This window comes from Crocuta crocuta, unplaced genomic scaffold (genome assembly GCF_008692635.1).
Source record: "Crocuta crocuta isolate KB4526 unplaced genomic scaffold, BGI_CrCroc_1.0 scaffold30, whole genome shotgun sequence".
NCBI classification, from domain to species: domain Eukaryota; kingdom Metazoa; phylum Chordata; class Mammalia; order Carnivora; family Hyaenidae; genus Crocuta; species Crocuta crocuta.
Window position 1 is genome coordinate 9,392,755 of NW_027528345.1, and position 12,145 is coordinate 9,404,899.

At 56.4% G+C, this 12,145-nt stretch overlaps 1 protein-coding gene across 2 annotated transcripts; it reads left to right on the forward strand.

Annotated features, from left to right (window-relative positions):
- The first annotated feature begins 386 nt into the window (after window positions 1-386).
- On the forward strand, window positions 387-11,929 carry CACNB3 (calcium voltage-gated channel auxiliary subunit beta 3). 2 transcript variants are annotated; one of them, XM_077753290.1, is made up of 13 exons: window positions 387-468; window positions 6,706-6,828; window positions 7,045-7,167; window positions 7,616-7,731; window positions 7,959-8,023; window positions 8,244-8,263; window positions 8,462-8,542; window positions 8,745-8,803; window positions 8,972-9,081; window positions 9,380-9,531; window positions 9,722-9,817; window positions 9,944-10,093; window positions 10,551-11,929. In XM_077753290.1, the coding sequence occupies exons 1-13, from the start codon at window positions 427-429 to the stop codon at window positions 10,863-10,865; spliced, it is 1,452 nt and encodes a 483-aa protein (XP_077609416.1). In that variant the 5' UTR covers window positions 387-426; the 3' UTR covers window positions 10,866-11,929. The 2 variants fall into 2 exon arrangements, with proteins under 2 accessions (XP_077609416.1, XP_077609415.1); XM_077753289.1 differs by lacking the exon at window positions 387-468 and adding an exon at window positions 2,962-3,050.
- The last annotated feature ends 216 nt before the right edge of the window (window positions 11,930-12,145 follow it).

Sequence of the window (12,145 nt, forward strand, 5' to 3'; positions counted from 1 at the left end):
GGGCTCCAGAGTCCCTACCTTTTCTGGGGACCGGGTTGAAGAGGAAGGAGGAGGCGGAGAAGGAAGGCGAAAAGTAGGGATGGAAGGACAGTGGGAGGCACCCAGATAAACCGAGAACAGGGACCGTAGAGAGGAGGAAGAAGAGACGGAAATGGAGAGAGCAGGACTGAAAGGCGACTGGAGAGGGAGAGTGACAGAGGCGGCGAGAAAGGGAGGGAGAGGGAGGGAGAGGGAGGGAGAGGGAGGGAAGGAGGAGGAAAGGGGGAGGGAACCCGGAGAGAGGGACACGAGCCGGCAGCGAGCCGGGCGGGCGTGGGGCGAGGCCAGGCGTGCAGGCGGGAGCCAGTGTGCAGAGCGGCGGCCGGGTCCTGCTCCCGCCTCGGAGCCCCTGGCCCGGGGGAGGGGGAAAGACCGCTAGCCCGGTCTATGTCTTTTTCTGACTCCAGTGCAACCTTCCTGCTGAATGAGGTAAACGCGGGGCCCCCTCCCCAGTGGGTGGGAGGAGAGCCCTACTCCAAGCTAGGAAGAGGGCCCGCATTTGGGGGAGACTGCAGTGATGGGGAGGGAGGGAGGAAGATCGAGGAGGTGAGGCTGAGGGTGGAAGAGGCGGGCAAGAAAGGAGGGAGCAGCCAGAGCTGGCAGCTTCTAAGCACTGGGATTGGGACGGGAGGGGAGGGCTGCCCGGGGAGCCAAAAAAGGAGCTAGATGAAAGAACGGAGATAAGAGGGATCCACCAAACTCCCCTGGTGCCCCTCTCTAGGCTCCAGCGAGCAGCTAGAAAACTGGGGGTTTGGGCTTGGTCCAAATCTTAAAGACTGCTGGGGAGAAGGACTTCCAGGGGTACTGGTTCCTGCCTCAGTTTCCTCATTCAATGCAGAGGGCTTAGGATCTACCAGTTTCCTGGTGCACTTATAGGAGACACTAGAATGTATTCCGGAGGCTCCAGAGAACTCTCACTTCCAAAGCTGGTTATTCAGGCTTCTCCCGGAATGTCCAGCTTCCATACCTTGGGTACCAGGCAGCTACCAGCCTAACAGCTCTCTCCTACAAGGGAAGAGAGTAGGAATCCTCTACTCCAGTCCTCCAATCAGTTGTTTTGTTTGTTTGTTTGTTTGTCTGGTTGGTTGGTTTGGTTTGGTTTTTGCCCTCAGCTCTCCTCTTATGCTCTGCCATAGAAAAGAAAGGGGGTTAGATACTGACAGGCACGTGTCTTGTTTCAGGACAGGAAATTGGCGAGAGAACTGGAGCAGGCAGGTGTGGGTGAGATGAGAAATGCAAGGGGACACTGAGTAGCAACTCAGAGATAAGGAAAAGAGTGAAGCTCTGAAGCTCCTGTAAGGCCCAAGGGGCCCAGGTATGAAAACTTGAACCCGTCTCCTGGGGGTGGTTGGCATGGCAACTCATGCTTCAGAAGCAGACTTGGACTCCGTCCCAGATGGGGATGAAGACAACAAGGTGTGTGAGGAAGGAGTGAAGCTGCTGGCAGGTCTGCTGAGTAACTACAATCCCCAGGACCCCCTGGTGGCGGAGAGAGTCCCAAAAGGCAAGACAGGGACAGGGATGGGAAGAGAAGCAGATGCCCCAGCAGCTGTCTTCATTGGAATTATCTCCCAGGAGAGAGAGCCTTGAGAGTCTTATTCTTTCACACCTCATGGCTCCTTTCTGCCCTTCTGGAAAAAAACAGAAGGAGCTGAAGAGGCAGAAGATAAAAGACGAGGAGACAAGGAGTTCTGAGGAACTAGAAAGAGGGCACAGACGTGAAAACACAGTGTCTGGGAACTTGCACTACCAAAGAACCCAACGAATAACCAATCCCCAAATGGTGCTGGACTCAGGAGAGCGAACTGTGAAAGCCACGGCCTCCCCCAGCGGTGCCTGCCCAGCCCTAAGGCTCCAACAAAGTTGTCTGCCAAATAAACGAGCAGGACTGGGCTGCACCACTCACAGGGGTAGACAAAGACAGGCTAAAAATAGTCTTAAGATGAGGCCCCTTCTCTGCTTCTTTCTCCTCAACGGAACATGAACAATTGACATAAATGGAAAGCCAGTTGGATCGGGTGGACTTCCTTGCTCCCATGCGCAGTGCTTCTCCATAGATCTCATCAAATTGGGTCAGTTTTGGTTTTTTGACTCCCCTGTAGCTCAGGAAGGTAAAGCAATGAGCAGGTTCCTCATTCACCCTCCTGGGTGTGACAAACAGGGACTGGAGAAGGAATGAGCCCAGAAAGGCTCCAAGCGTAACCCTCTTTCTATCTCACATCCCCCTTGTGGTGGTGATGGGGCTGGTAGGCAATCAAAACTCCGAAGGAATACTGTTGCTCAGGAGATGGAAGAAGGGAAGGAGCTCAAATGGGTGGATCTTTGGGGAAGTTTATTCAAGATAAGGGCTGTTGCTCTGTCTCTAGCCTCACATCTCAGTGCTCCTTGGAAGGAACTGGTACAGAGTGGTACTGTGGCTCCAACCAGGATCCCGGCCACCCCACCCCCCATTCTTTCTCTACGGAGGGAATCTGGCCTTACACTAGTGACTCGGTAGTCTTGCCCTTAATCCTCCCAACCCTAGTGTGGCCAGTATCCTACCTTCTGTTCCAGTCCCGGCAATGCCACTACCTCCATCCTCCGGTTTCTCTCCCCCTCCCTTTAGGCTCACCTAAAACAGCCCCTCCCTCCCCCAGTTCCCACGGATGCCTTGGCAATGCATGGCACAGTTCTTGGCAAGGAAGTGAGTAAGGGAACCCCCATCCTGGCCAAGCTAGGATGGAATCTAATCGCGCAACAGGTGTGGGGCGGCCGGACCCAAAACCGCCCCATTTGCACGGTTTGGGCCACGTGGCTCTTTGCTCCAGGGTCCCAGCACCGAGGGGGGCCCGAGCACCTGCTGGGGTAGGGGCTACTTTCTTGACATTGGCTTGGGCTCGCCAAACCCATTCCTCCCCAGTACCATTGCAGGGNNNNGGCTGCTCCCGCCCCCGGCGCCGCGCGCTCCCCCCAACCCGGACTCCCCCATGTATGACGACTCCTACGTGCCCGGGTTTGAGGACTCGGAGGCGGTGAGTGCCCACGGTGAGGGTGGGGGTGGGGAAGTTGGGGTGACTCCTCTTCTCCCTTGGACCCTTCCCCTGTTCAGGACTTTGAAAAACGCCTCAGTGGAGGGGCAGGGCCAGTAGGGGGGCGCTCCTGGAAAGTGGGGAGATGAATTTTCATGCCCAAGGTTCCCCAGGACTCCAGTCCTAGACCAAGGGGTATCGGGTGAGCGCAAGGCGGGGGTAGTGTGGGGGAAAGGCTCGAGCAGGTGGCCCCGAAGCCCAGGACTAAAGGGTAGAGGGAGGAAAGGCTGGAGACTGAGAGCATAGAGGCTGTAGAGAGGGCACACGCAGTGTCTGGAGTTCCCAAAGGAGGATTGACGGGGTCTGAACACAACAGCTACCGGAGAAGCTGAGGCTTTTGGGGGAGGAGGACAATTCAGACCCATGCTTCAAGTAAAGGACAAATTTAGAGAGCCTGGGATAACATCAGAGAATCAGATACCAGCCTCAAAAGGATCATAAACTTGAGGACCTCCATTATTCCCTTCCGCTGCCCATCCCTGAGCATTGCCTTATTTCCTCACCCTGCTTCTCTCCCTGGCTGGAAACTAGGCACCTGGCACATGGGTGGGCCAGCTGACAGCCCCATCCATTCCACGCCTCCTGCTGGGGCGTCCTCAGAGCAGTGGGCTTCTTGAGCTTTTGCTCAGCATGAAGGGCCTAGAGGTGAGGCCAGAGGGGCTGAGGGCCTGGGGATGGAGAGGAAGGTCTTTGCTCAGAGAACCAGGCAACTGATAAATATTTAATTCTCCTCTTTGCTTTTATCTCCTGACCCACTGAGACAAGTCAGCTCATTAGGCAGTGATTCCCGGAGCTCAGAGAGCAGGGAGAGTGCCTGGAAAGATGGGGCCAAGGGGGGCAGCATCTTCTCTGTCCCTTCTCTCAAACATCCTGCATGAAGGTCTCCTTAGGGGAGGACCACTAGATGGCTTGGAAGGGGTCCCCGCTGGGTGTGGAGGGCAGAGCACTCTGGTCAAAGTAGTTGAGTTTTCTTCTATCCCTTGCTGCCAAGCCCAGGACACATGAGTTTGAGAGCTCAGAATAGGCAGCTCTCAGTTCTTTTCTGGGACTGGGCTCCTGCTGGGCCCAATTCCCCATTGGGCCTGAGGCTAATTACATTGCAGCTAGAGCAGATGATTTTCAAGGCTCTGGTGGACACCTCTTTCTGACAGTTGAAGGGACAGCTGGTATGGCCCAGGGTGCCAAGGTGAGCTTGAGAATGAACCTCTCCGAGGGACTGGAGGGCCCTAGAAGGTTCTTCCTATCCCTTGCCTGAAGGCAAGGGCTGCTGAAAGGTGAAGACTGACATGTGGATGGTGTTGGGGGCAGCCTGCTACCCTCTTGCTGGCTCCCCACCCCTCTCTGGTTCCTGGATCACCCTCCCCCCACCTTCCCTTTCTCTTGCCTGGCTCCTTGCTCTCCCTGAGGCCCCCTCTGAAGCAGTAGGAGGGAGATCAGGCTCTAAATAAATCCACCGGCTCATCTCCCTCCTCTTCTTCCCCCGTGCCAGGCAAGAGTGGAGCTGCAGCCTGCCCACACACTCACCAGGCAAGGGGGGCACCACCAGGGCACTGTGCCAACTCCTGGCAGCTCCAAAGTGCTGAGCCTCTGGCTGTTTTGGCATAACGGGGGTTGGGGGAGGCAAGACCCCAGAGCACCCTTGGCAGGGCAGCCCTGGCCTCCCAAGTGATACCAGAGCATGAAGGATGCGCTCATCCTTGGGTCCTGCTCTGAGGACTTGGGAGTAATGGAGGGGGGTTCCATTGTGAGCACGATTCCTTAAACATTTAGGGGGAGATCCTATAAGTCCCATCCTGAGGTGAGAGGCCAGGTAACCCAGATGGCCCAGGCAGGGACATTAAGATTACTAAATTAGGCTGAAAGCCTGTGGAGCAAAGGTCAGAATCCTCTTCCTGCACAGGCCTGGACATCTAGAAGGCATCTGCTATCATCCCGCCTTGCCTCATGCCTCCTTTCCCATTGGTCCCTGTTCACATTAGATGGCGATCCCCTGTGTCTAAGACCCCTGAAAGGAGGTCCCCCACTCTGTTGACAGCACAAAGGTTCTTCCTGAGCTCAGCCGCTCTTTCTCCTGCTGCCAAGCCAGCCTTATTTTGTTCTCAAGAGAGATGAGGAACAGCAGGCAGACTCTACTCCTCTGTAAAATGAAAGACTTTTTCCCTCTGTGCTATCTTCATGCTTTCCATCTACTGCAGACACTGTGTTTGCTTAGGCTCAAGGCTCAGGGCTGATATTAAGCTGACCAGCCCTCTTGCCGTTGGTGGGGCTGGGGCAGAGGGGAGGGCGGTATGTGAGTTTGTCTTCCCCATTGAGAGTCTGGCTTCTGCTGCCTTCTGTAAGTGCTCATGCACAGTGAACTTGAAGGAATGTTCCTCAGCCTGAGAATATTCTAAAACCTACACACACACACACACACACACACACACACACACACACACACACTCCTACATGGACCCCTTAGCCAGACTCCTACCTTATTTCTGTCACCTGCTCTTCAGAATTAATGGAAGTACCACTTCAAGCCTCTGATCATAAAGAGTGGAAACTGAGGGAGAAAATAAAAGATCCCCTTTCCTCTAGTCTGACGGAAAAACCCAGACATCTTGACTTCTTTCCTCCTGTCCTAAGGTCCAGCTTCCCTTACTCATTTGTGTATCTCCCTCTTGGTGAGCTCTACAACCCTCTAAATGTACCCCCTGCCCAAAGACCGTTTCTATTCACAGGACTCAGAGACTCTCCTGGCTCAGGTTACCAGAGACCCTGTCCCTACATCCCCAGGGTCCTCGGCTGGGTTGCCTGGCACTGACAGGGCCTTCCTCTGGGGCTGATATCCCCTTGGGGAAGGGCTGGGGAGGTGTAGGCCAGATGGTAGGTGTGGCTGAGCCTCACTGGGGCCCAGGGAGACAGCTTTGTGTTGCCTTCTCAGTCTGTGTCTTGTTTGCTGCCCACACCTGGCCAGTTGCCCCAGCAGGTGTGAGAGGAAAGAAAGTGGGGGTGGGGAGCATGGAGAGGAAGTGACTTCCAGGAGTTGGCAGCACTGTGTCCTCCTCTTCACCCTGGAAGGGTAGGCACTGGGGGAGAGGAGATCTAAGGGGGTAGATGGCTCTATCCTGACACTCAGGAGAGAGTGCCATGCCAACCAGCGTCTCTTGACTGTTCCCAGCTGACTGTACTCCTGCCACGCATTTTAAAGGGATAAGGTCCAGGCTGCTTTGCAGGCTGATGTGAACAAGAGGGCTGGGTCTCCTAGATTCAGAATCATCTCCAATATATCATCTTCAGTACATCTCCCTTCACTCTGCCCCAGAGGCCAGGGTAGAGAAGAGGGAAGGGAGGAAGGAGGAAACTGAAGACTCTATTCAAAGCTGCAGTATTAATAGGCTGGGGGTGGGGAGGGGCCCAGATCTTTGTACGTATGGATTGGGCTGGCTTTCCTGCAGCCCCAGAGGCCCTGGGGCCCTTCTTGGGGACATGAGAGGGACCACTGGAGTCCAGCCACCCTACACGGACATGGACAGGCTGGGGTTAGGGAGGCACTGCTGTAGGGTTTAGAGGATGCCTGTAGTGCCCAGCGGTCACAGCCTCTCCCCCATGCCAGGGTTCAGCCGACTCCTATACCAGCCGCCCATCTCTGGACTCAGACGTCTCCCTGGAGGAGGACCGGGAGAGTGCCCGGCGGGAAGTGGAAAGCCAGGCTCAGCAGCAGCTTGAAAGGGCCAAGGTATCAACTTGGGCTGGCAAGCCAGGCTGGGCTGGGTGGAAACTTGTGCTGGGTCCTAAGTCCCCAGGGGTCAGTGGGCAGGATGCTCGTGAGTGTGAAAGAGCGTGTGTGTCAGGGGCGTCCTTTTGGGGCCTCCACCTTCTACTGATGGGGCATTGAAACTAGAAGGGGTACTGTGAGACTCCCCTTATTTGCACTGATGGCCAAATTCCCTAGCACAAACCTGTGGCATTTGCTGTGAGGACCAATGTCAGCTACTGTGGCGTACTGGACGAGGAGTGCCCAGTCCAGGGCTCTGGAGTCAACTTTGAGGCCAAAGATTTTCTGCACATTAAAGAGGTGACCAACCCCCACCCCCAAAGAGGAGCCACCTAATCTCCCTGCTCTTGCCCTAGCTCCCATGCCTCTTACTCCAGTCTTAGTCTATAAACAGATCCCCCAGACTCCTCAGCTCTGATCCAGAACACACACCCATACGCCCCTCATATCTGAAACCCAGTCCCCAGGGCCTCCATCCTTCTGAAACCTGGCTTGGGCCTCAGTCTCCATGTGTGTAAAGTGAGCAGTTAGATGACTTGCCTCTTAGGTTACCTGTGACATCAGTGATGCCTTGCACTGAAATCTTGGGTGGCTCAAACCTGGCTGCCCTTCCCTCTGGCACCTTCTCCCGCCCTCCTCCTTTTGTGCTGCCTTCCTCAGACCGCTCCCTGAATGCCTCCCTGGCTCCTTCACAATGAAGAACCAGGACTGAGGCCTGGGCGCCTCCTCTCACCACCCCTTCCCCTAGAAGTACAGCAATGACTGGTGGATCGGGAGGCTAGTGAAAGAGGGTGGGGACATTGCCTTCATCCCCAGCCCCCAGCGCCTGGAAAGCATCCGGCTCAAGCAGGAGCAGAAGGCCAGGTGAGAGCAGGGTTTGTGACTCAATAAACGTACCCCCCCAAACACTGCACTTTACCCGTAGTACACATAACACCGCACAAATATGGAAGCCAACATACTTAAATACACATGTTGCCCACATGCACCTCCCTCACTAGCTAAGATGTAAGGAAATGTATACAATGATTCAATAATGTGTAGAACGTGCATACACACAGAAGCTAATTGACCTCCCTTTCTGCTCTCAGGAGATCTGGGAACCCCTCCGGCCTGAGTGACATTGGCAACCGACGCTCCCCTCCGCCATCTCTAGGTAGCCTCCCCTCAACCCACCCATCTTGGGTAGGTGGGTAACTAAGACACAGGGGGAAAGGGAGCTTGTTCCCAGGTGAGCTGCGTGGGAGGGGGTTGGTGGAGGGACCAAAAGAGCTCAGAGAAACTCAGTGTCTCCCCTGGGGAAGGGAATAAATACCATGCCCTCAGGGCTTTTCCCCCTTCACCAACTTCAATCTTTTATTTCCTTTTCCAAAAAGCCAAGCAGAAGCAAAAGCAGGTGAGTCAAGGAAGGGACATGGGCTGGGGGGGCTCATGGCTTATGGCTGTGGGGACAGATTTCTGGGCAGTCATTATTGGAAGGGCAAGAGAACAGAGAGGGGAGGGAGCCCAGAACGTCTGGATCTGCCCTGCACCACTCAGGCGTAGGGCAGGCGACAGGGCCATGGCTTTGCGTGACCTCGGCTCAATTCTGCAGGCAGAACATGTTCCCCCATATGATGTGGTGCCCTCCATGCGGCCCGTGGTGTTGGTGGGACCCTCTCTGAAAGGTTATGAGGTGAGAGAAGGTCCCTGACCCCAAAGAGTTGCCTCTACCCAGCCTGCTTTGGGAAGACCACAGGGACAGTGGGAGGGGTGTTCTACCCCCACCAGGTCTGTGTGTGGAGGGAGCGGGGTCCAGGGCCATGCCTTGGGATGCTGCCTCTCTCCAAGAAGGCCCCAGTCAATCCCATGCCTTTCCCCTCACCCCTGCCACCCAGGTCACAGACATGATGCAGAAGGCTCTGTTCGACTTCCTCAAACATAGGTTTGATGGCAGGTAAGTTTCTCTGGCCTCAGGGGGCATGAGAACCAGGGAGAAGATCATTATCACCTTCCAGATGCCTGTGGCAAGGTCTTTTCTAAAGAAAGTTAGTGGGAGCTGGGTAAGGAGAAGCCCAAGGCTTGAAATTTAGGGGTGGGCTGTGATTCTCCACCGCCACCCCAGGATCTCCATCACCCGAGTCACAGCTGACCTCTCACTGGCAAAGCGATCTGTGCTCAACAATCCTGGCAAGAGGACCATCATTGAGCGTTCCTCCGCCCGCTCCAGCATTGGTGAGAAGTCCCGGTCTCCTGCTTCTGCACCCACTCAAGCCTTCGTGAGACCCTTCTTCCTACCTCTCCCTTCCCTGGCACCTTGCAGTCTTGCCAGCTTCTCTACCTGCCCCAGGACTGGCAAGAACGGCCCCAGTTTCCCCGGTTCCCTGTTTCACTGCTTGCCTGCACCTTGATGAACATCCTCTCCCTCCAATCCCTTCCCATCCACCACGTGGGAGCGCCTATGGCCCCACAGGACTAAGAAGTAGGTAGAGCCCTGCAGTGAGCGTCTTGGCTCACTTGCCCCCTTCCACAGCGGAAGTACAGAGTGAGATCGAGCGCATATTCGAGCTGGCGAAGTCCCTGCAGCTGGTAGTGCTGGATGCTGACACCATCAACCACCCGGCACAGCTGGCCAAGACCTCCTTGGCCCCCATCATCGTTTTTGTCAAAGTGTCCTCACCAAAGGTATATCAACAGCGATGGGAGAGGCCCTCCCAGAACATGCTACCACTCTGCCTGGTTCCTGCCCGAGGGATCCTGAGTTCCCTTTTCCTGCTGCCCCCTTGTGAATCATCCTCACCTGCTCCTGATGCTGTAGCACAAGTGGGGGACATGCCCGGTTCTCTCTAGGCCCAGCTCTGCCCTTCCTCCTCAGGTCCTCCAGCGTCTCATCCGCTCCCGGGGGAAGTCACAGATGAAGCACCTGACTGTACAGATGATGGCATATGACAAGCTGGTTCAGTGCCCACCGGTGAGTGCCTGGGTCAGCTACTCCTGTGCCCACTCTAGCTTTTCCAGAGCAGGGAGAGCGAGGGAGATAGGTGGGGGGCTGCTACCAAGAGGCAGCCAACATTCCCCCTTCCCCTCTCTTCCCCAGGAGTCATTTGATGTGATTCTGGATGAGAACCAGCTGGAGGATGCGTGTGAGCACCTGGCTGAGTACCTAGAGGTTTACTGGAGGGCCACCCACCACCCAGCCCCTGGCCCTGGACTTTTGGGCGCTCCCAGTGCCATCCCCGGACTTCAGGTACCCATTTGCAGTGGGCACAGATGCTCAGGCTGAACCAGCCAAAGTACTGCCCGCTCCTGGCCCAGGCGATTGTCCTTGGCCTCCAGCTTGAAGGCCAAAAGATCAGAGAACTCAGCTGTGCTCTGCAGAGCCAGGGCAGATGGGTGAAGGAACTTCCTGATGAGAGAGGGAATAAATCAGTGAGACGGGTAATCAGAGGTTACTTTTCTGGGTTCAAAAGAAACACTCTGTTTATCGTAGTGTGTCTTGAAAGCAGAGCCTGAATTTTGCAGGGGTCCAAAGATGCTGTGTTCCATGTCTCAAGGGGAAGGTGCCTCTCCCTCCCTCCTTGCACCATTTCCTGTATCCAGGAACTGAGAGTTGAGGGGGAAGAGTGGCCCCCACCCGCTAGAGGTGGGAGGGAGGCCAAGGCAAGGTCTGCCCTGCCTACTTAGAGCTGTCATGTTGCCCCCAGAACCAGCAGCTGCTGGGGGAGCGTGGTGAGGAGCACTCTCCACTGGAGCGGGACAGCTTGATGCCCTCAGACGAGGCCAGCGAGAGCTCCCGCCAAGCCTGGACAGGGTCTTCGCAGCGTAGCTCCCGCCACCTGGAGGAGGACTATGCAGACGCCTACCAGGACCTGTACCAGCCTCACCGCCAACACACCTCGGGGCTGCCTAGTGCTAATGGGCACGACCCCCAAGACCGGCTCCTAGCCCAGGACTCGGAGCACAACCACAATGACCGGAACTGGCAGCGCAACCGGCCCTGGCCCAAGGACAGCTACTGACAGCCTCCCACCGCTCTGCCCCGGCAGGCACAGGCACAGCTGGCTGGGGCGCCCGCTCCAGGCAGGTTGGAGTTAGACTGGCGTTCGGCTGGCACTAGGCTCAGCCCCCACAACCCCCTGCCCAGCCCCAGCTCCAGGGCTGCCTGTGGTCCCGAGGTTCTGGGAGAAGCAGGGAGCCCCCTTACCTCCCGGGCACAGTGACCCCCATAGGCTCCCATTCCAGGTACTAGCTGTGTGTGCTGCACCCCTGGCACCTTCCTCTCCTGCACAAGAAGCTGCCCCACCGGCAGTGCCCTCAGGCCAGGATGCCCTCAGCAGGGGCCTTCCCACCAGACTCAGGGAAGGGATGCCCCCTCAGAGTGACAAGAGGGTGGGTGTGGGCAGCATCGTGTGAGGAAGAAACGAGGCCCCTGAGCAGGCACACGTCCTAACAGTCAAGGCACTCAGAGGTTGTGCTTTGGGGTCTGAGGTCCTCCACTCACCTCACTGCCACACGTTAGAAGTGAGACAATCAAAGCCCAACAGGGTGGCACTCCCGTCCACAGCTGGAGTGGGGCATCCACACACAAGGCTGGAGCAGCAGGCAGGCTAGGCCGGGGCCAGAGGCCTCACAGCCGAAGCTCCTGAAGGGAAGGGTTCTCCTCTCCTGTCGGGAAAGCTTCTCAACGTGTGACAGGACCAGAGACCGAGAACGTGGTCAACCCGAACGGCAGACAGGAGCCAACCTGGACTAGGGGGTTGGGAAGGGAGAGTGTGTATAGCAGAGGACATACGGAACAGCTACAGGGGCCTCCTTGCCCCCTCACTTTTTGCTCTTGCATCCTGTCATTTCTGTTCTTGGCCCTCATGCCTCCTGGGGAACAGGGCCCCAACTTTATTCGCTGATTCATAGCTGCTGCTTGTTACGTTAGGGTTAGGTGGGGAGAGAGAAGACAGAGCGGCCAGCCCCCAGCGGCCCTGTCTACCCGACTGCCCTTGCCTCATGGCTCTAGCGTGTGACCTACAGAGCATGTTCCACAAGACCCCCACCTCACTGTCATCTCTAATAAACACCATGCACAGTCCTTCAGGCTCCTGTTGTGTGTCCGCCGGCTCAGGTGGTCAGGGTGCTCACTGCGCAGTCCAAGTCTAGAGGAGATGAAGTATCCTGGCCTCCTTTCCTCTCACAAAGGACCCACTGAGCGGGAAGGGAACGAGGACAGACCTGCGGGAGGGACCATACTCCCAGGCAGTACCTTGTGCCCAGGGACCGGGAGGAAAACATTCAGCAGCACACAAGG